The sequence below is a fragment of the Sarcophilus harrisii genome, chromosome 3 (assembly GCF_902635505.1).
Source record: "Sarcophilus harrisii chromosome 3, mSarHar1.11, whole genome shotgun sequence".
NCBI classification, from domain to species: domain Eukaryota; kingdom Metazoa; phylum Chordata; class Mammalia; order Dasyuromorphia; family Dasyuridae; genus Sarcophilus; species Sarcophilus harrisii.
The window spans coordinates 556,582,748-556,605,028 of record NC_045428.1 but is presented as its reverse complement, the minus strand read 5'-3'; the positions used below and the strand labels follow the sequence as shown (position 1 = coordinate 556,605,028).

Below are 22,281 nucleotides of genomic sequence, written 5' to 3'. Positions count from 1 at the left end.
ATCCTTCTAGTTATCACCTATACACTTGGAGAATCACTGAAGCTCTTTAGCTCTCAGATTCTTCATCTGTAAATAAGTATTTTTTATCATTTTATTTTATCTTCTCAATTACATGCAAACAAAAATTTTTAACATTTGTTTTTTAAATTTTGAGTTCCAAATTCTCTCATTCTCTTTTCTCTCTTCTTTTGAGAAGGTAAGCATGAAATTAAGACAACTCTGGGATACCACTACACACCTCTCATATTATCTAAGATGACAGGAAAAGAAAATGACAAATGTTGGAAGGGATGTGGGAAAACTGGGACACTAATACATTATTGGTGGAGTTGTGAACTGATTCAACCATTCTGGAGAGAATTTGGAACTATACCGAAAAGGCTATCAAAAAAAGCATATCCTTTGATCCAGCAGTGTTTCTACTGGATTTGTATCCCAAAGAGATCTTAAAGGAAGGAAAAGAACCCACATGTGCAAAAATGTTTGTGGCAGCCCTTTTTGTAGTGGCAAGAAACTGGAAACTGAGTGGATGCCCATTATTGGGAAATGGCTGAATAAGTTATGGTATATGAATATTATGGAATATTATTATTCTATAAGAAACAAGCAGCAGGATGATTTCAGAGAAGCCTAAAGAGACTTACACGAACCGATGCTAAGTAAAATGAACAGAACCAGGAGATCATTGTACACAGTAACAAGATTATATGATGATCAATTCTGATGGATGGGGCTCTTTTCAACAATGAGATAATTCAGGCCAATTCCAATGACCTTGTGTTGGAGATAGCCATCTGCACCCAGAAAAGGACTGTGGTAATTGAATATGGATCCCAACATAACATTTTCACTCTTGGTTGTTTGCTTTCTCTCTTTTTTTTCCATTTTGATCTAATTTTTCTTGTGCAGCATGATAATTGTATAAATATGTATATATATATATATTGAATTTAACATAAAAAAAGAAAGTAAGCATGGGGTAGCTAGATGGCATAGTGGGTAGAGCACTGGCCCTAGAATCGAGAGGATCTGAGTTCAAATTCAGCCTCAGCTACTTAGCACTTACTAGTTTTGTGATCCTGGACAATTCACTTAACACTAATTACTCAAAACAAAACAAGCAATTTGATATAAATTATACATATATAGTGACTCAGACATTTCCATATTAGTCATATTGCAAAAAAACCCCAAAACACCCAAGAATAATAAAATAAAATAAGGTGTGTTTCAATCTGCATTTAGATGTCATTAGTTCTTTCTCTGGAGGTGGATAAGTATCATTCATCATTAACCCCTTCAAAATTCTCTTGGATCATTGTATTGCTGAGAATAGTAAAGTCATCCCTTTCAATGTCCCATTTTTCACCACCACAAAAAGATCTGCTGTAAATATTTTTGTATATGTAGATCCTGTCCCCTTTTTCTTTGATCTTTTTGAAGTATACACCAAGTAGTGGTATTGCCAGTTAAAGGATATGCCCAGTTTTATGGCTCTTTTGGCATAGTTCCAAATTGTTTTCCAGAATGGTTGGATCAGTTCATTAGTGTCTTGATTTTTCTACATCCTTCCCAATATTTTCATTTTCATTTTCTGTCACATTAGCCAATTTAATAGATATGAAGTGGTTTCAGAGTTGTTTTAATTTGCCTATCTTTAATCAGTAGTGATTTAAAGAATTTTTTCATGTGACAATTGATAATTTTGATTTCTTCTTCTGGAAGCTACTTGTTCATATCCTTTGACCATTTATCACTTGGGCAATGTTTTGCATTCTTATAAATTTGACTCCTCTATATATTTCAGAAGTGAGATTTTTTTGGAGACAGAAATCTGCCCCCTCCTCAACTGCCTGTTTTCCTTCTAATCGTGGCTACATTTGTGTGTGTGTGAGTGTGTGTAAACATCTTTTGTTTATGCAAAACCTTTTTAATTTTATAGAATCAAAATTATCCATTTTATATGCTGTAATACTTTTTATCTCATTTGGTCATAAATTCTTCATTTATCCAAAAATACGCAGGTAAACTATTTAAAACTCCCCTAATTTGCTTATGTTATCATCCCTTATATCTAAATCAAATGCCCATTTTGACCTTATTTTGGTAAGTGGTATTATGAGATGTTGATTTATACCTACTTTCTATCAAATTACTTTTCCAGTTTTCCAGCAATTTTTATTAAATAGTGAATTCTTATCCTAAAAACTTGTATCTCTGGATTTGTCAAATACTGGATTTACTACTGTGTATTGTGTACCTAATCTATTCCACTGATCTACCACTGAATTTCTTAGGCAGTACCAGATTGTTTTGATGATTGCCACTTTGTAATACAGTAAGAAATCTGGTACTGTTAAGTCATCTTATTTCACCTTTTTTTTTTTTTCAATGATTCTCTTAATATTTTTTTTCTTCCAGATGAATTTTTAAATTGTTTTTTCTAGCTCTATAAAAATGATTTTTTGGCACTAAGTAAATTAATTTAGGTAAGTTTGTCATTTTTATATATTGATTCAGTCTATCCATGAAAAAAATATTTTTTCAATTATTGAGATCTGACTTTATTTGTGTGAAAGTGTTTTGTAGCTTGTGTTCATATAATTCCTGGGTTTGTCTTGACAGATAGATTCTCAAGTATTTTATATCAATGGCAAGTATTTTAAATGGAATTTCTCTTTCTATCTTTGTTGGCACTATCTAGAAATAGCCATACTTTATGTGGTTGCTTTTTTATATTCTGCGACTTTGCTGAGTTGTGAATTATTAAATGAGGATTTTTGACCACATGACTCTTAAGGTCACTTCTACCTCTGAGTTCCTGATGTGGTGCTAAACAGCGGAAGGAAACAACAGAGACCCACTGGTCATCCTGGCGGAGGGGAAGGAGGGGGTTAATGGAGGCTGGGCTAGCGGAGAAGGAGGGGTTAATCCAGGGACTCTAAAGACCAAACCTTTCCTGCTGGGAGGAGAGTAGGGGATGGGTTCCTTTCTGCCTCAATTACTTCTGTCCTTCCAGTCTGCCTGAATCTGTGCGTGCTCCCTTGTTTCACTTATAATCTTCTGAGAGGTGAGTATCCCACCCTTCCCACCATTCCCTTGGGGCGGGAGGGCTACTGGACATTGTCTAGGGCATGCGGAAGGTGCCCCGGCAGTGCGCATCCTGAGGTCCGGATGCTGGAAAGAACTGGGGTAATGGGGACCCTCAGATAACCCCTGTTGTGATGTGTCTGCGGTTGGCTCGGAGGAGAACCGAAGGGACTGGCTGGGAGGAGAAGGGGTGGGCAGCTAAGTATTTTGGGTCCTATGATTAAAAAAAGCCAGTAGTTTGGCGCTTTTTATAGCTCACTACTTGAAGCTTAGAGGTTCACTGGGGAGGGATGGGAAGAGGAAAGGGGAAGTACAGGCTTGCCCTGACCAAGTATCCTGGGTCTGTGCCCCCTCGCCCCTTTAGGGGCCGCGAAGGTCAGTCTTGGGGTTAGATTTGCTGGGTTCTGTATTGGTACTGAACTGGGTCTTGCAGTGCACCCCCTCATTCCGAACCCCGTTCCTCTGGGTTTGAAGTGCATTCTTTCTGATACCAGGGAAGTTTGAGACAAGTGAACTGGAGGACTTAACATCCGACCCCACTTTAGTCTGTCACCTCCCCCAGCCACTTGACTCTCTGCCCCCCAATCTGTGTTTCTTTGTCTCCTCTCTATTTATGTGTCCGCCCTCTTCCCTCCCCTCCCTCCTCCCCCCTCCTCTCCTGTTGGGGTCAGGGCCTGGGAGCTTTGAAGACAGAAAGATGGGGCAGCTGGACCAGGGTGCTTATGGAAGGGGACACTCTCCCCATATGCCCTGGTTGGGGTACATTCTCTTTTTCTTCTTGCCTGCCTGCCAATATGTCCTTTGCTGCCCTCTCCCTATGCCCCACTCAATGGTCTGATCTGTTTCTTCCTCTTCTTTCTCCTCCCCAAGCTGGTGGTAAAGGGGCAGGATATGAGGATTTGAGCCATGTGGGTGGCCGGGTCCCTGTCCTGTTTGGAAGCCCTGGGGGCTGGTTCTGGACCTGTCAGGAGTTGATTTACAGCCCCTCTTGCCCAGCTGCCCTTCCTCTGCAGAAGCCCAATGGAGAGTGGGGTGGCTGGGAGGTCAGGTTAGGGGGTCACAGGGGTTCTGTGGTTCTCAGAGACGCAGCATGCCCTGAATGCAAAGCTTTGGAGTGGAAAGATGACTGACTACTTCTTGTTAAATATTTAGGATCACCAAGGGGCTGCTAGCCCAATAGATCCAGAAAGGGGAAAATGAGTTACCGAAGCAGGGATGAATATTGGAGGGAGGGATATGGGGAGCCAGGGTAGTAGGGAGAGTTTGGGAATTATAGGATTTAGAATTGGAGAGGATCTCGAAAATGAGAAAAATAAAACTCAGACAAGAAAAGAGACATACTCACTTCCAACAGAAAAGAAATATAACGGAAATCTTTGCCCCTGGCTGGAGTGAGAAAGAATGAGGAATCTGTTGGGAGGCAGGGGACTGTATGAGTTGACCCTGGTGAACTGCTCCCCTCCCCTCCTTTAAATGTCCAGGAAGGGCCTGGGCAGGTCCTGGCCAGCTATGATTACGAGAGGCTCCCGCCCTGTGGTTACATCCTGGACTTCAGTGAAGGCGGGAGGCAGGAGGGGCCGGCTGGGAGGGTGGCTGGGCCCGGGAGCCCGCAGTGGACAGCTTTGTCTTGGCCTCTGGAGTTTTGAGGCTGGGAAGAGGTATTTTTTCCGGTTGGAGCCACTTTTGGGATTTGGGCTGGGTGAGGCCTTGGAGGATGGGAGCTGTCTCTCTTTTTTTATTCCTGCTGAGCTCCCACCCAGCTCAGGAATGTGCCCCCCATGGCCCTGCTTGGTGTGGGGTAACTGGGAAGACTTTGGATGTCTACATATCTAGTCACCTGGCCCAGGATCAATTCCTGGTCACTCTGGCCCCTTCAGCCACAGCCAAACTTGGAAAAAACCAGGTTCAGACCTTGGCTTTGCTGGGGACTAACTCGGAGACATTGGGCAGTCATTTGGACTCAGTTAAATGGGGAGATGGCCTCTGAGTGCCTTTACAACTCCCAGGATGCTCTCTTTAGGAGTCTGGGAGTGGAGGCAGGTGTAGCTGCTACTGGTTGATAATTTTTTTCTTCTTCCCCCAGGCCTTACCTAGAGGCACAGCTAGTCTCCGTGGCCCATGGGGTATTGCTCACCCCTGCCCTGCTGAGATGCATCCATCTTCACTGGCCTCCCCATCCCCCACCCGGAGGCCCAGCGCTGTGGAGAGGCTAGAGGCGGACAAGGCCAAATATGTCAAGACCCAGCAGGTGATTGCCCGGCGCCAGGAGCCAGCCCTTCTGGGAGGAACGGGCCCCCTGACTCCTCACTCCTGCAATGAGCTGGAGCCCCCAACCTCCCCGAGGCCTCTTGGGCCAGCCCGGAGAGGCAGCGGCAAGCGGCTTCTGAGACCCGATTCGCTTATCATCTATCGGCAGAAGCGGGACTGTAAGGCAGTAAACAAGGAGAATGCCAAGGGGCAGAGCCTGGTGCGGCGCCTCTTCCAGGGAGCCCCCCAGGATCCTGCCGGAAGCCCCAGCCCAGTGGAGCGTGTGGCTCCCCGAGCAGGATGGGCCACAGCTGGGAAGGGTCCCGGAGCCTCCCAGCCTACATCTCCTGAGTCGAGCAAGAGAGCCCTCTGTCCCACATGCTCCCTGCCCCTGTCTGAGAAAGAACGTTTCTTCAATTACTGTGGGCTGGAGCGGGCCCTGGTGGAGGTGCTGGGTGCTGAGAGGTTCTCACCTAAGACCTGGGAGACAGATGCCAGCCCTCCACTGGGCAGACCCAGTTCTGAGGGTGGCAGCGAGTGGGATTCAAGTGGGGCTGATGGTGGCGGTGGAGACTCTGAGGTGGGCACTTCAAGAGATGGGCAACCCCCTGTATCTGTGGTAGAGCGAAACGCCAGGGTCATCAAGTGGCTCTATGGGTGCCAGCGGGCTCAGGCACCCCCCCTGGAGTCAGAAGTGTGAAGGGACAGTGGTATAGGAGCTGGGCTCTTCCCTGCCTTCTGGGATGGGGCAAGTCATTGTCTGTGGGAAAGCACTGATGTTCCAGGCCTGATGCTCTGGCTGAGGGGGCAGGACCCAAGTTGGAGTAATTGGGGAGAGGGAGGGTAACCCCATAGCCCCTGTGGAGGCTTGGTCTGGGGAGTGGGGGTGGGAGGTGGGGAGATAGTGGGGCTGTGTCCGGGAGACATGCTAAATAAAGTAGATTTTATTTAAGTCTGGTTCTATATTGGGATGGATGGAGGATGGAGGGTGAGGAAGTAGCTACTGAGGATCCTAGGATTCATTTTTGATGGACTCAGGAAGGGCTCTGGGGGAATCATGATAATAATGATGGTGATAGTAGAGAACATTTGTATATTGAATTAAGGTTCCAAAGGGCTGCACATACATAATCTCACCATGTACCTAGAGATGGCTGCTATTGCTATTTGCCTTTCTAGCCTGGGCCCACGGTGGGGTGGGAAAATGAAGTAGAAAGGGATCAGTGGCCGGCTTTTCCCATATCTTCTTTCTGAAGTCTCTTATTGCACATGGAGCTCTATCTGGGAGGTGAATGGAGTTTGTTCCAGGAGTTTGGGGAAGCTTAAGGTCAAGGATGGAAAAAGTATCTTCATGGGGTAGGGGTGATATGGGCACCCACCTTCCCCAGCCCCAGATCTCCTCTGTCCCCTTGTTCTGGGGCCTGTGGCTGTGAGGGACAGAAAAGCATGGGGACAGCAGGAGCTCTTGGTCCTAGAGGGCCTGTGAGAGGGGGTGACAATGGGGGGCATCTAATCTCCTTTGGGGGTGGCTTTGCTACGCATCTCAGCCAATTTGTTGGTTAGGAAGCCCCACTTGAAGCCAGCGGCTGGGTCCGGCTCGGCGCGGTCATCGGCTCCATCCTCCTGGTCCGGCTCCGCAGCCCCTCGATCCCCAAGCATGGCCTCGGCCGCTGCCTGGGCCTCCTGCAGAGGCTGCTGCTGCTGCTGCTGTTGCTGCCATCTGCTGGCAAAGGCATCCCAGAAGCCTGGCCCCTTGGGGGCCTCCTCCATGGGGGGCGGTGCTGCCAAGGGGCTGTATGGGAGAGAAGGGGCGTGGGGGTGAGATGGAATCTGCCAAGGGGAGAAGGGGAAGAGCAAAGGGAAGTACAGGAGTAAAGGATCTTAGGTTTGGAGCCGGAGGGACTTTATTTTGCAGATGGAGAATTTGTGAGCCAGTCATTAAATGTCTTGCCCAAGACCACATAGCTAGGAAATGTCTTGAGGCAGCATTTGAATCCAGGTCTTCCTAACTCCAGGCCCAAGTTTCCATTCTTTTGGATAGGATTGAACTAAGCAGTCACTGATTCCCACTTGGTTCCAGGCCTGATGCTCTGGCTGAGGGGGCAAGACCCAGGTTAGAGTAATTGGGGAGAGGGAGGGTTTTTTGTATGATTTTATGATGGGGAGTAAGTATGGGAGAAGAGAGATAAGAGTGTCAGGGAAAGGGGGCTTTGAGGAGAGAGGAGGGGGGGGGGAAGGGGAAAGGATGGGGGGGGGGGGACATATGTATGGGAGGGCCTTGGAGACATCTATGTTGTAGATGGGGAAGAGAATGCATTAGCTTTAGAGGAAAAGAGTATTAGTTCATTGAAGACAAATAGGGAGGGGTCTGAAAAGGGGAGAGACCGGGATTGAGGGGGAAAACTCAGATGAGGACAGCTGTGGAGATAGAGGAGGAAAGGGGTGTGTGTGTGTGTGTCCGTGTGTGTGTGTGTGTGTGTGTGTGTGTGTGTGTGAGGGTCTGTGTCCAAGGAGAGACAGATGTTGACAGGGTCATCTAGTGGAAAGGATGGGAAAAGGCTCAGAAGTCAAGAGCTCAGGTAAGTGAATTGATCCTGTTCACGAGGATCAATTCCTACTAGGAAGGAAGGTCACTAAAAGATCATCTTATCTATCCCCTGTCCCTGGACTTGGTAGCACTTTTCCAGGTGACTGAGGGAAGAGGCTGCCCCGCCAGGCTTTCGCAGGTCAACCCTCTGCAAGGTCAAGCAGAGCAACCTCCTCCAGAGCAGGCATCAACTTGTTCTCTGGAGGGAGAATAATAGCTTCACTCCGGCTCGGACTCAGCCCCAGATCCAGGCACAGACTCAGGGTGTAGTTGGAAGGGACAGTGAGGGAAGAAGCTGAGCTGCAGAAACCAAAGGTCCCCTCCCTTCTTCTCCCCACCCCCAGCCTGAGGTTAGCAGGAGCTGGACATCCCCCCGCTTCCCAATCCCTTCCTACTGGTCAGCACAGGGTTCTGAAGGCAGGAGTTTATCCTCGTCTTCTTTGTTGAACAAGGATGACATTGTCCTCCAGCCTTTCACCCCAGCACCTTGGACCTGGGGCACAAGAGCAGAGTCATCGATAGGGGTACCAGTCATAGGTGACCTCCCTACCCAAAAGCAGAGAACGTCTTCTTTTGCCTTCCTTCCCTTTTCTTCCCTTCTTTTTTCATTCTTTCCATTCTCTACCCTCTTTTCTTCCCTTCCCATCCACTTGTCTTGCCTTCCTTTCATCCCCCTGGGTGGAAGGATGCCCTGTTCCCTGCGCCGGGCAGTCTTACCCTTCGGGCCAGCTGGGACATGGGATTGCTGGCCTCTTCTGTCAGCTGCACATCTTCCTGCTCTGCTAGCACTGGACTCTCTGTCTGTGACACAAGCCCCAAGCCCAGCTGTGAGAGGGGGGCACACACACAGACACCCCCTATCTCCTTTCTCATCCTCCTCTCACACACGATCTTACCTCTAGAATCACATTTCTTTCTCTCTCTCTCTGTCTGTCTTTGTCTCTCCTCTCTCTGTCTCTCTTTGTCTCTCTTTATCTCTCCTCTCTCTGTCTCTCCTTCTCTCTGTCTCTGTTTTTGTTTGTCTCTGACTCTCTCTGTGTGTCTCTATCTCTGTCTCTATCTCTCTGTGTCTGTCTGTCTGTCTTTCTCTCTCTCTCTCTCTCTCACACACACACACACACACACACCCTACCCACCCAATCTGTCCCCTCATGTCCATATTTATTTCTCTCTCCCACACACCATTCCATCTTCCCTTCCCATGACCTCATCTCTTCTCTTCCCTCACATACAAACACACAGACTATCCCCTCCAACCCACACCTCTGTCTCCCTCCAGACCTACCCCATCCTGATGCATTTTATATATATACACACAGATCCATTTCTCTCAGGGCCTTCCCGAGACCATCTCCAATTTAGGAGGTACAGTGTCCCAAATGTCTTAGGGCAACTTTAAGCGTTAATAAGCTCAAGGCCTTTGCAACAGAGACTGTCTATATCTAGTTTGTACATAGTTGTTTGCATGTTGTCTCCTCTGTTAGACTGAGAGCTTAAGGGACTGGCTTTCAGTAAAATACCTGACACATATTTTCTCGTGTGTGTGTGTGAGACCCTTCATGACCCTCTTTGGGGATTTCTTGGCAAAGATATTGAAGCAGTTTGCCATTTCTTTTTCCAGCTCATTTTACAGATAAGAAAACCAAGGCAAACAGGGTAAAGTGACTTACCCAAGCATACACAGCTGGTAAGTGTCTGAGGCCACATTTGAACTCAGGTCTCCTGTCTCTAGACTCTACCCCTGAGCCACGTAGCTACCTGACATATAGTAAATGCTTAATAAATGCTGATTAGACATCTGACTGACTGACTGTACCTGCCCAGCTACCTGTACCTGTCAACAGCCTGTACATATGAGAGCACCAGGGTTCAGTAGAACAAGCTCTGCCCACCTGCTGTGTGATCTTAGGGTAGTCTCATCTCTATGGGCCTTCACTTTCTCATCTGCAAATGAGGGTTTTAAATTTTCCAAATTTCTTTCCAGCTCTCATCATCTATGCTTCTATATGCTTCATACAAAGTGAGGGGAAAGCGCAGGAATCATTTAATTGAATCGTATTATTTTATAGACTTATCCAAGGTCATACAACCAGTATCAGAGAGAACTCTAGAACCCAAGTTTTTTTGCTTTTGAATTCAGTGCTCCCTCCACAGCATCCAACTGTGTGTTCATGGTCAGGCTTTCCCTTCACTCACTGGCAATCAGCTCACACAGACCCCTGCCGAGCTCAGGCCCCAGACAAATCCAAAGAGCTTCCCCAGGATGATGACTATTCCTCCCCCAATGCAGGTTAGTAGCCCCTTTCTCCCCAGGATCTCTTTATACTCTCTAGGCAAAGTCAAGCATGTTGGTGGACTCCTTCCCCTAGAAGCACTCTTGACAAGGCAGGATTTATGGGAGCCTTGGACAAAAGTCACAGGGGTGGAGCAGGCAGCGATGGATTGTTAGAGGGAGTGTTTACATTAAGGAGATAATAGTTCTGGGGAGGACTGGAGTGTCCCATATCTGATGTCAAGACAAAGAGTCTGGGTCAGAGTTGATTAGAAACTCTAAAGGTACATTGGCCTCTATGTCCCCAGCTAATGTTCTTCCAAGTCAAATCTGGCACTCATCCCTGGGAAGATATCTGTCTCCCTGAAGCCTAAGGGACCTCTCTCCCTGCCCTTCCCCTCCCCTTTCTTATCTTCTCCATCTCCCTTCTCCCTATTTCCTGTTTTCCCTTCCCTATTGTCCTATCTTGTTCCTATTTCCTTTCCCTAGTTCCCTTTTTTCCCTTTTCCAATTCCTTTTGTTATAAAATGTCAGAGCTGTAGGGGCCTTAGAACATGAAATATCAGAGCTGGAAAGAGACCTTAGAACATGGTAGATAAGAGTTGGGAAGAGACCTTAAAACATAGAATTCAGAGTTAGAAGGACCTTAAAACACAGAATGTCAAAGCTAGAATGGACCAGAGAACAATTCTAGAGATCTCAGAGATTCTCTAGCTCAGGAGTTCTCAGAATTTCTGATCTCAGGACCCCTTTGCTGTTCTTAAAAAATATTGTGGACTGCATCCCCCTCAAATAATTTTTGTTTGTGTGGGTTGTATGTATTGATATTTACCATATTGGAAATTAAAACATGTTTCTGTTATAAAAATCATCTCAACTTTGCGGATTTACCAAAAAGGTCTTAGAAACCTCCAAAAGTCTCCCACATTTTAAGAAATTTTGATCTAATAGAACAGTTCTCACTTTTTTGATGTAGCAGAGTACCCGGCAATATTAGGCACTTAATAAATACTATTATTATTATTATTATTTACTGAGTCAGAGACAGCCTGATTTGCTTAGTGAGCACACAGCAAGTGAGGAATAGCCCACCAAGAATCGAATCCCAGATCCTGAAATGACAGTCCATTGCCCTTTCTACACCACCATCAGCTTCCTTTTCCTTTTTCCTCCCCACCCCTATCACCCTTGCCCTCTCCCCAGACTGTGCCACCTTTTAGGCTCCTGGGTCACCCACCTCTTCCGATAGCTCTTCCCCAGACTCTCCGCCCAGGGTCTGCAGCACCTTTGACTTGTAGGTCTTCCAAAAGGCCTGGTTCATGGCTGTAGGAGTACTATCCAGGGCATGGGGCAAGTGATGACTCAGTGGGTACCAGTGCCCATCTCACAAGGCCACTTGACTGGGCTTGGCTCTTGCCCTCTGGGATCAGATGACCTCATTAAAGATAAACCAGCTTTCCCTACCTGGCCCAGTGCCGTGGGAGTGGGAATCTGATCTGGGTGGAGGTAGGGACCCCCACCTTCCTTCTGCTCATCCGTGGAAGCTGTAAGGCCCAAGATGACTAGAGGCTCCTAGTCATCCCCCTGGGATGAGACAGGAAGGGTTCAGGAGAAACTTTCCCCCAATCCTTCTCATCTCATTCATCTCCAGCCCTAGGACAAGTATTTCCCAATCCAAGTACAAGTCCTCTTTAAAAAATCCAACCTGATGGTCATGGACATACTTTTTGCATTCTCAGTGAGGTCCTGTCTATTGCCCCTGCTTAGCCATAAGGACCTGGCTAATATTTGCTGATCAGGGTCCTAGGCAGGCCCCTCAGCCCCTGGAGCCACCAATGTCCCAGTCTCATATTTCACAGCATTGTCTAGACCCGTAACTGATTCCCCCTTCCTGGAGTGGGGACACTCAGTCCTGTGACCCTGTCTCCTGGCAACCAGCTCCAAATAGCCCAAGTCTCTGAATTATTGCTGAGTCCCTGACTGCCACTCATTCCAGCTTTGGTTTCTGCCAGTCTAAGAGGAATTAGGCCCTGGGGACACGGAGCTGGAGCTAGGGAGAGGCTCCTTTTCTTTGCCTCCTATCTCATCTTCTTTTCCCCAAATCTTTGCCTATTAGGTTGGGACTGATACATCAGGCAGGTCTCAGTCCTAAAAACATTTATCCCCTGGAGCTCCAGGGAGGAATTCTCCCATGAGAATTCTCCTCCCCCTTATCCTGATTGAGACCAAAGTGACCCTCCCCCACATCCCATTTGCCATGAGCATCTCAGGGGTTTCATCCCTGTGTGCTATTAGCCTTCAACTCCTACACACATATAAAACAGAAGAATGAGACATGGGCTCATGGGGAAAAAACCCCAGGGATCTTCATGAACTTCAAGCTATTCATTGCCTGGACGGTGTCCTATTTAATGCAATAAACCTGAATTAAGCACCTGAGACTGTATAAGCAAGGTGGGATGCTCAGAACTAGGAGGGGAACCATCCAGGCCTTTCCTTTAAGGATGTTATATATACTAACAACCTAATTTGGCAGGGGGCAATGGTAACTAACTGCAATTTCCAGCTGTAATTAAGTGAAGAAGGGCTGACAATCCTGCAATTCTCTGCCCTAGTTAAGATCACATTTTGAGTAACTTAAGTTATTTGAGAGAACTTGGCTTAATTTGTATCTTCTGTGTGTGTGTGTGTGAGAGAGAGAGAGAGAGAGAGAGAGAGAGAGAAAGAGAGAGAGAGAGAGAGAGACAGAGACAGAGACAGAGACAGAGACAGAGACAGAGACAGAGACAGAGACACAGAGACAGAGCATGAGAGAATTTGAGAGTCAGCAGGGACCTTAGTGATCAGCCATCTAATCTGACCCAGATCTACAAGAAATTCTCAGAACAATATACCCCGCAAGTGGACTCCATCCTTTGCTCAAAGACCTCCAAAGAAAAGGAACCCACCTCTTCTCCAGGTGCTCTTAGGAACAAAGTCAATGTAATTTCATGGGCTACATTGTACCAGGTAACAGAGCAGGGGCTTGGGTTTTAGTCTGGGTTAGGAACTCTCTTCATAGAAGCATTTGATAAACTACAGACGATTTGGAGTGGAAGCTCTAAGTGTTTGAGTGAGCTTCCCAATGTCCCCCAGCTAAGAAGGACACGAAGCAGGAATGAACTCCAGAACTCCCCTAGTGCTTAGCATACAATGTTTACTAGGTATTTTTTTTTATTCATTCTTTCATTCATGTCTGACTGCAAGCACAGTTCTTGATACAGAATGTCATAATGTTTCTCCATGTGTCTCTATTATGAATAGCAAACCTTAATAAATGTTAGCTGGCTTGAACAGAATTGGCAGATTCTGGGCAGATTTTAGTCAGAACATAGATCAGCTGGAACAGGTGCAGACTGGAGCGGCACTGGGCCAATAAAGGACTCTGAGTGGCTAGCTCAAGCCTATGGACAGTATCTCTCACCCATTATAAATAAGTAGCTGTCTAATAAATTAAAAACTTATGTTTATTCACCTGGGATGTACTTGGTATCTGAGCAGGCAGCAGTGTTTAAAGGGCTGGATCCTGGAGATTCAAGTCCCAACTGGCTACATTCTGGCTGCATGAACCTGCCCAACACAACCTCAGTTGCCCCAGGACAAGACATTGCGGGGTATGCGCCCATCTGCATTTTCAGAGGGAGTTTCCTCAATAGCTAGCATTCAACATGGAGCTTTAAGGCTTTTACAATTGTCATCCATTCAACATTTCTGGGAGATAGATGCTCTTATTATCCTCATTTTACAGATGAGGAAACTGAGATTCACTCGGCCTGCTTCAGCTCCACGCTCCATTCAGCCACTAGAGTGATTTTCCGAAAACGCAGAACTGACCCTATCACCCCACTTTTCAAAAACTCCCTATTGCCTCCATGAACAAACCCAAAACGCTCTCCTGTCCCCCCACCTTCCCAGCCCCCCCCACTTTACTGACCCTCCCTCACTGATGCTGACCACCTGGCTGTCCCATGAACATGACCTAGCTCCCCTCTGACTGGATGCCCCCTTCCCTCTCACTACAGAGCTCCCTGGCTTCTTTGCCTCAAACGCGCCTTTCCCAACCCCTCTTAGTTCTGATTATCTCCTGGCGCGTTGGGAGCCGGAGGACCTGAGAGCAACGCCAGCCTCAGAGCCTTGGGGACCACTCACTTAAGCCCCTTGAGGTAGTCTCCCCCGCTAGCGCTGTGAGAGGCAGGCGCCGCCCTTTGCCTCCCTTTTATTCCCAGCGCTTAGCGCAGAGCCCGGCACATAGTAGGGGCTTCATGAATGCGGACTTTCTTTCTGTGTCCCTAGAACTAAAAGCGCTGCCTAGCACACAGTAGGCGTTCAGTTGGGTCCGATTGTTACAGACCCCCGTGGGGTTTTCTTGGCCATTCCCTTCTCCAGCTCATTGACAAATAAGGAAACCGAGGCGATCGCGGCTAAGGGACTTGCCCGGGGTCACCCAGCTGGCGAGCGTCTGAGGCCCCCGGGGCCTAGCCCTCTCTATCCGCCGCGTCCCCCGCGCGTAGTAGGCGCTTCATAACTGGTCCATGAGGAAGGCAAGGGGCGGCTTTTTAACTTGGAGCGCCCAGCACCCAGCGCGGCGCCCGGCCCACAGCGGGACTCCCAGCGTTGATTGACATTGTCAGCCTCCTCCGGGCCACGCCCAGAGTCTGGAGCTTGCGGATGGATGCGGGGGCCGGAGGCTCGGGGGGGGGAGGAGCAACCCCCTGGGGGGAGGGGCAGTCCATGAGAAACGGCTCCAAGTAGTGGAAATAAGGCTCAGCGTCGGGCCGTTAGGCCCCGGGGGGCAGGGCGAGCGCACGCCGCCCAGGGACGCACGCCCCTCCCTCCAGCCCGAGAAGACTCTCTGTGCCGGTAGCGCGAATAGGGCGTTCGGAGGCGGGGGACGAGACCCCGCCCGCTGCGGCGCCCCGCCGGACCGCCGGGGGGCGCTCGAGCCGAGAGGCCGGCTAAGCCCCGCCCCAAGACGTCACGACCCGGCCCGGAAGTCGGCTTCACGTGGACCGCGGCTGCCTCCAGCCCAGACTCTTATCCCCAGCGAAGCCATGGCCCGCTCCCGGCGCACCGGCGCACATCGCGCGCACTCCCTGGCCCGCCAGCTGAAGGCCAAGCGGCGGCGGCCGGACCTGGACGAGATTCACCGGGACCTGCGGCCCGACAGCGCAGCGCGCCGGCCCCAGCCCGACGCCGAGCAGGACCCCGACTTGCCCGGGGGAGGCACCCACCGCTGCTTGGCCTGCGCGTGAGCTCCGGGAGGGGCGGGCCGGGGGCGGGGCACCCAGGAGTGGCGACTGGGGGCGGGGCCGGGAAGTGGGGGCCCAGGGGACAGAGGCTGGGGGCACCCGGCGACGGGGCCGGGAAGTGGGGGCTTAGGGGCAGAGGCGGGGGCGGGGCACCTGGCGACTGGGGGCGGGGCCGGGAAGTGGGGGCCCAGGGGACAGAGGCTGGGGGGCGGGGCACCTGGCGACTGGGGGCGGGGCCGGGAAGGGGGGCAGGGACAGAGGCTGGGGGGGGCACCGGCGACTGGGGCGGCATGGGGGGGCCCAGGGGACAGAGGCTGGGGGGCGGGGCACCCGGCGACTGGGGGCGGGGCCGGGAAGTGGGGGCCCAGGGGACAGAGGCTGGGGGGCGGGGCACCCGGCGACTGGGGGCGGGGCCGGGAAGTGGGGCCTAGGGGCAGAGGCTGGGGGGCGGGGCACCCAGCGAGTGGCGACTGGGGGCGGGGCCTGGAAGTGGGGGGGCCTGGGACGAGGCTGGGGCGGGGCACCCGGGACTGGGGCGGGGCACCGGGAAGTGGGCAGGGGGACAGAGGCTGGGGGGCGGGGCACCCGGCGACTGGGGGCGGGGCCGGGAAGTGGGGGCTTAGGGGGCAGAGGCTGGGGGGCGGGGCACCCAGCGAGTGGCGACTGGGGGCGGGGCCTGGAAGTGGGGGCCCAGGGGACAGAGGCTGGGGGGCGGGGCACCCGGCGACTGGGGGCGGGGCCGGGAAGTGGGGGCTTAGGGGGCAGAGGCTGGGGGGCGGGGCACCCAGCGAGTGGCGACTGGGGGCGGGGCCGGGAAGTGGGGGACCTAAGAGGCAGAGGCTGGGGGGATTAGGAAGTAGGGACTTGGAGTTGGAACTTCATAGAAGGTTGGAAAATGGGGAACTAGGAGGTAGAAGTTGGGGGATCTAGGGGACAGAGGCTGGGGAAGCTGGGAAGTGGGGACCCAGGGGGAGAGGCTGGGGGATGGGAAATTGGGGCCCTGGGCACTAAAGGTTTGTGGGTTGGGCGCACGTGGTAATTGAGGACCCAGAGGATGGAGGCTTTGGGAAACAAAGCTGGGGAATTGGGAATGAGGCTTTGGGACTCGGGATGGAGGCACTGGGTCCTAGCTCAAGAAGGAGAGGAAGCTGGGAGGTGAAAGGTCAGTTCTGAGGCCAGTGACTTGCCCGGCTCCTCATTTCCCTGCGCTTCTTCTCTGAGGGGAGGATGAAGAGGGAGGGAAAGGCCCTCATAGACACATCTCCCCTCTGCCTTCCTCCAGGAGATACTTCATTGATACAGCCAGCCTGAAGAATCATTTAAAATCCAAAGATCACAAAAAAAGGTGAGAGCTGGGGTGGCTCCTCCGCTGATGTTATCTTCCCTTCTGGCCCTTCTTTAAGAACTGTTTCCCTCCCCCACAGCATTTCTTCTTTCTCTCTCTGCAGTCTCTTCCCTTAGATCCCCTCCCTGATCTCTGCCTTTCCCCTTTCTTCCCAGTCCAGTCCTGGCCCTTCTTTAACTCTGGCTCCTTTTCTCCCACAGGCTGAAGCAACTGACAGTGGAACCCTACAGTCAGGAGGAAGCGGAGCGGGCAGCGGGCATGGGCTCTTATGTGCCCCCCAAGTTGCTGGCAGTGCCCACAGATGTATCCACTGACACAGCCGCTATGGAGGTGGCTAGCTGATGCTGCTGCAGGCAGAGGAAACCACTGCATGGCGATGCTAGACTGGACTGGCTGGACTGTATCTCCCCCAATTCTCAGAGCAGAGTTCTTGCTCTTTCCCAATAAAGGAGCTGAGCGGCTCTGACTCCATCGTGTTTCTGATTTCTCTGCTGGAGCTGATGCTTGCCCATCCACTTTGCCCCAGGAGCTCCTCTACCCCTAGTCTCTATGCTTGCTCGTGGGGACCCTGCCACATGCTGAACCTTTGGGTGAAGGGAGCCCTTCCCTCCCGATCCCTTTGCTATGGACGCACATCACCAGACAGAGCCCCAGTTATAGCATATCTTCTCTGCACCTTGCAGGTTTCCAGGTTTATTCCATCAGGGCTCCCACTTCTCCAGCCTAGGTAGGCATGGATGCTCCTGATGCCCCATCCTTTCTCCCTTGGCCTCCCAGCCTGCTGGGGCTGCCGTCCGATGGGTAAGGGGACAGAAAGTGGTAGAAAAGGCAGGAAGAGGTCTTCCTCTGGATTTGGGTGAGATGGCTACTGCCTTGCAGACTTCCAGGGGCTGCCTGTCCTGTCATGGGGTCTTTGGGGACTTTCCTTGATCCACCAGCTGCCGGACACTGTAGAAGGAGAGACCCAGGCCGAACACAGCCAGCAGTGTGGCCAGGGCACCCACCAGCTTGTTCCGGGGCTCTGCCGCCAGCTCCCCAGCCACTTGCATCTGGGTAATGGGGTAGAAAGGGAGCAGCGTTGGGAGGGGCCTTTTCCATCAAGGCCCAGGGTGTTTTCCTCTGGCCTTGAGGATCCAGATTGGGGGTGTTGGGGATGGGGGTGCCTTGGAGAAGGGTAGGGCTGAATGGGGGGTGCCAGTAACCCCACGCCTTCTTTCTGGGGGCCCAGAAGAGCAGGAGGATGGCCTCCCTCCCAGGGACATTCCATGCCGATGCTCTCTCGCATCAGTGCTGCAGGGCAAGCATGCGGGGCCCAGCTGCTCAGGCGGCTTGCAACGTGCCTGGCTGGCTCTACTGTGGCGGGCTGGGGCTGGAGGAGGAGGAGGGAGCCTGGCTGTTATGGGGGAGAAGTTACCTCTAGCATTCGAAAATAGCCGGGGGTCAGTCGTCCAAAGCGCATGGTTGGTCTGGGGGCAAAGATGGCTCCGATTTCTTGGTGGCCGTCCCGAGAGGGCAGGAGGGGGATGAAAACCTTGCTGGCATTTCCGATGTCACAGAGTAGAAATTGGGTCAGGGGGAGGGGGCAGGAATGCTTAGGACTACCTCTTCCTAGATCCCCACCCCTCATTCACCCCTCACCTCCCAAACTCGGGTGCGCGCACACAGTCTCCCCCGCTTCCTTCTTGTTATTGGGTGCTCAGCTCTGTATCATCCAGTTCCCACCCCCCTCCTCTGTACCCATCACCCCCATTCCAGGAGAGCTCCTTTCATCTCCCCCAACCCAAGGGCGTGGATGCCTGGAGAGGATGCTCACCTGCGGCTTTCCACTCACGACTCCCAGGCAGCTGGGGCAGCAGCGGGTTCTTTAAATCAGGTCCCCTCCCCTTGCTGGGCCAGCCCGGGCGGCAGCTGTCAAGAGATATCAGCATCAGGCTGGAACCAGGCCTTTGTGCCCACCCCACTTCCTCCCAGGGAGGCGGGCACCTAGATCCAAGCCGGAAGGAGGCCTCCCCCCGGCAGGGGATGCTTCATCTGGGCAAGGGCTGGAGAGGTCCCCTGCTCCTGCTGGGGCTGCTGTTCTGGACCTGCTTGGGGGGGCAGTGGGACGTCCAGGCTCCCAAAAGGCTGCCAGTGGCAGTGAAGCAGCAGAAAGCTCAGGATGTGGAGTCAGGGCTTGACCCCATCTGTGGGGGATGTGGACCCTCTGCTTGGTCTCTGTTTCTCTTCCTCTTCCCTTCTTCTACCCCATTCTTCTAATCTAGCAGTCTGGCTTCTGACCTCACCATCATTCAGCTGAACCTGCTGACCCCACAGTTCCCCCATCCACTGTCCATCTTAACCTCTGCTGTCGCTCTTGATAGTGGCGCTCGCCTCCCTCGGATATTGTCTCCTCTAGGTTTTCATGCTGCTGCTCTCTCCTGGTTCTTCCACACGTCTCCTTTATTGGTTCTTCTCACCATGCCCTCTAACTGTGGCTACCCCCCATGGCCCTGTCCTGAATCCTTTTATCTATACTCTTGGTAATCTCCTTAGTTCTCATGGGTTATTATCTTTAGGGAGCCGATTCCCAGATTTATACACAGCTCTTGTCTCTGATGAACGAGTCGCCAATATCCTCTGGAGTAACTTACACTCGATGTTATATAAGCAGCTCAAAGTCAATATGTCCAAAATAATTCCTCATCTTTCTCCATTTTAAATTGCCCCATCAATATCGTGGAATCTCTATCCTTTCAGTTGGAAATCTGTTATTCTCTTCTCTTCACTCTACATACCAATCAGTCACCAAGTCTTGTTTCTACCTTTACTACATCCTTTGAATATATCCCCTCCTTCCCACTCACGCTCACACAACTGTAGCCTAAGTCCAGGACCTCAGCACCTCTCAATTGGACTTCTGCAGTAATCTTCAAATAGGTTCCCACTTCAATCCCTTCCCTCCTCATCTCCCAACATTTTTCTTTCTTTTTTTTTTTTAACTAAATCTTTTTATTTTCAAAATATATGCATGGATAATTTTCAACATTCACCCTTGCAAAACCCTGTGTTCCAAATTTTTTCTCTCCCACCCCCTCTCCTAGATGGCAAGTAATTCAATAGATGTTAAACATGTGCAATTCTTCTGCACGTATTTTCACAAATATGCTGCACAAGAAAAATCATATCTAAAAGGTAATAAAATGAAAAATAAAAAAAACAAGCAAGTAAAAACAAAAAAGGTGAAAATGCTATGATGTTATGATCCATATTCAATCCCTGTAGTCCTCTCTCTGGATGCAGATGGCTCTCATCATCACAAGACCATTGGAACTGGCCTGAATCACCTCCTTGTTGAAGAGAGTCAGAATTGATCATATAATCTTGCTGTTGCTATGTACAATCTGATTCTGCTCATTTCACTCAGCATCAGTTCATGTAAGTGTCTCAGGCCTCCCTGAAGTCATCCTGCCAATCGTTTCTTACAGAACAATAATATTCCATAACATTACTATACCATAATTTATTCAGCCATTCTCCAATTGATGGGCATCCACTCAGTTTCTAGTTTCTGGCCACTACAAAAAAAGGCTGCCACAAACATTCTTGCACATGTGGGTCCTCTTCCCTCTTTTATGATCTTTTTGGAATACAAGCCCAGTAGTAACACTGCTGGATCAAAGGGTCTGCACAGCTTGATAACCCTTTCCCAACATTTTTCTAAAGCAAAGTTTTTATTGTATTAAACTCCACCTTCCCAGCGAGCTCCAGTGGCTCCCTCTTACTTTCAGGATCAAATATAAAGCCCCATAACTTGGGGCTTTTTCCCTTTCCAGCTTTCTTACACCTTCATTTTCCCCTTCTCTCCTTACTACAGATCCCTGTTGTAGCTCTTGTACACTACTCCATGTTTCCTCTTGGCGTTTGCATTGGCTGTACCCCTTGTCCCCCTAGTCGCATGCTCTGCCCTCTCATCTCTACCTCCTGGCTCCTCAGGCTTCCATCAAGGCTCAGCCCAAACTTCACCTCTCAGAGCCCTGTCCTAGTTTCCCTAGTTGCTAATGCTGTACCTTTTCAAATTACTTTCCATCTATTCCATATTTATCTTTTATGTTGTCTCCTTTGTTACCATGTAAGCTATTTAAAAACTAGCACTATGAGAGTAGTTTTTTTGTTTTTATCTTCTTTTTAACTCTAGCATTTAGTGCAATTCCTGGCACATAGTAAATGTGTGTTGGCTGACTTCCAAATTTGTTTAATTCAACCTCATTTTACAAAAAAGGAAATAATGCCAGAGAAGATCCTTGCTAACCGCCCCCTAAGTATTTGAACTCAGGTCCCTCGACTCCATATGGCACTCTTTAAATCACAATCCCTCTCTCTTAATAAATGTTGAATTCCTTCCCAACTAGGTTGGTAATACAGAACAGCGCTAGCTTTGGAAAGCAGAGGAAATTCCCTTTTTGGTCCTCGGTGAGTTTATAGTTCTACTTGTGTTATACTTTTAAGTTTAGAAAGCTGCTTCAAACATTTGTCCCATCTATAGGACTACAAAAACATACCTATTCTATGAAGGATAAAACTGGGACCCCCAAAGGCAACACCTTCACCTAGATTGATCAAAATCCATAAATCGTCTTTTTTTTTTTTGGGGGGGGGGTCCATGTGAGGTCCACCTGTACCCCCTGGTGCCAAGGGAGGGAACAGCAGGAGCTCTTGAAAAAGTTGTTTTTTTTTCAAGGCCCAGCTTGTGTCCACTCCTTGAAAAGACAGTTCTTAATCGTCCCCCCCCACATTTGGTATATGAAATTCTGTATATGTATTTATAATCCTGTATGTGTATATGTATTTGTATATAAGCCATATAGACCAATTCCCTCTCTCTCCCCTTTTATAGACGAGGCCATCAGAATAAAGTATAATTTGAACTCAGGAGCTCAGGGCTCCACTGTAACCATAGCTGTTAGGTACTTCTCTGGGGCCATGTTGGTTGTATGTCACCCCATGTGGGCAATCTTAGCCTTTTTGTGAATCCTGGACATCCTAGAGAACCAGAATGTGTATTAAAAGCCTAAACTAGGATTATACAAGAAACCATTTCTGAAATAATACATATAACAAAATGTATGTGTGTGTGTATATTATATATAATATATATGGAATGTGTGTGTATATATATTATATATAATATATATGGAATATATGTGTGTATGTATATTACATATAATATATATGGAATATGTGTGTATATATATTATGTAAATAATATATATGGAATATGTGTGTGTTATATATATAATATATATAGAATGTGTGTATATATATATTATGTATAATATATATGGAATATGCGTGTATATATTATGTATATAACATATATATGGAATATGTGTGTGTATTATATATAATATATATGGAATGTGTGTATATATTATTATATATGGAATATGTGTGTATATTATGTATATAACATATA

At 49.4% G+C, this 22,281-nt stretch overlaps 3 protein-coding genes across 4 annotated transcripts; 2 read left to right on the top strand and 1 right to left on the bottom strand.

The window, feature by feature from the left end:
• The first annotated feature begins 2,913 nt into the window (after nucleotides 1-2,913).
• Nucleotides 2,914-6,218, top strand: FAM110D (family with sequence similarity 110 member D). 2 transcript variants are annotated; one of them, XM_012545543.3, is made up of 2 exons: nucleotides 2,914-3,070; nucleotides 5,174-6,218. In XM_012545543.3, the coding sequence occupies exon 2, from the start codon at nucleotides 5,240-5,242 to the stop codon at nucleotides 6,035-6,037; it is 798 nt and encodes a 265-aa protein (XP_012400997.1). In that variant the 5' UTR covers nucleotides 2,914-3,070; nucleotides 5,174-5,239; the 3' UTR covers nucleotides 6,038-6,218. The 2 variants fall into 2 exon arrangements, with proteins under 2 accessions (XP_012400997.1, XP_031818398.1); XM_031962538.1 differs by lacking the exon at nucleotides 2,914-3,070 and adding an exon at nucleotides 3,187-4,748.
• A 130-nt stretch (nucleotides 6,219-6,348) lies between these two features.
• C3H1orf232 (chromosome 3 C1orf232 homolog) lies at nucleotides 6,349-12,279 on the bottom strand. The gene is made up of 4 exons (XM_031962539.1): nucleotides 11,434-12,279; nucleotides 8,642-8,725; nucleotides 8,320-8,417; nucleotides 6,349-7,129 (listed from the first exon to the last, which is right to left on the bottom strand). Exons 1-4 carry the CDS (start codon nucleotides 11,515-11,517, stop codon nucleotides 6,847-6,849), a joined length of 549 nt encoding a protein of 182 aa, XP_031818399.1. The 5' UTR covers nucleotides 11,518-12,279; the 3' UTR covers nucleotides 6,349-6,846.
• A 2,914-nt stretch (nucleotides 12,280-15,193) lies between these two features.
• ZNF593 (zinc finger protein 593) lies at nucleotides 15,194-17,295 on the top strand. Its single transcript, XM_031962537.1, has 3 exons — nucleotides 15,194-15,483; nucleotides 16,767-16,829; nucleotides 17,030-17,295. Exons 1-3 carry the CDS (start codon nucleotides 15,287-15,289, stop codon nucleotides 17,169-17,171), a joined length of 402 nt encoding a protein of 133 aa, XP_031818397.1. The 5' UTR covers nucleotides 15,194-15,286; the 3' UTR covers nucleotides 17,172-17,295.
• The last annotated feature ends 4,986 nt before the right edge of the window (nucleotides 17,296-22,281 follow it).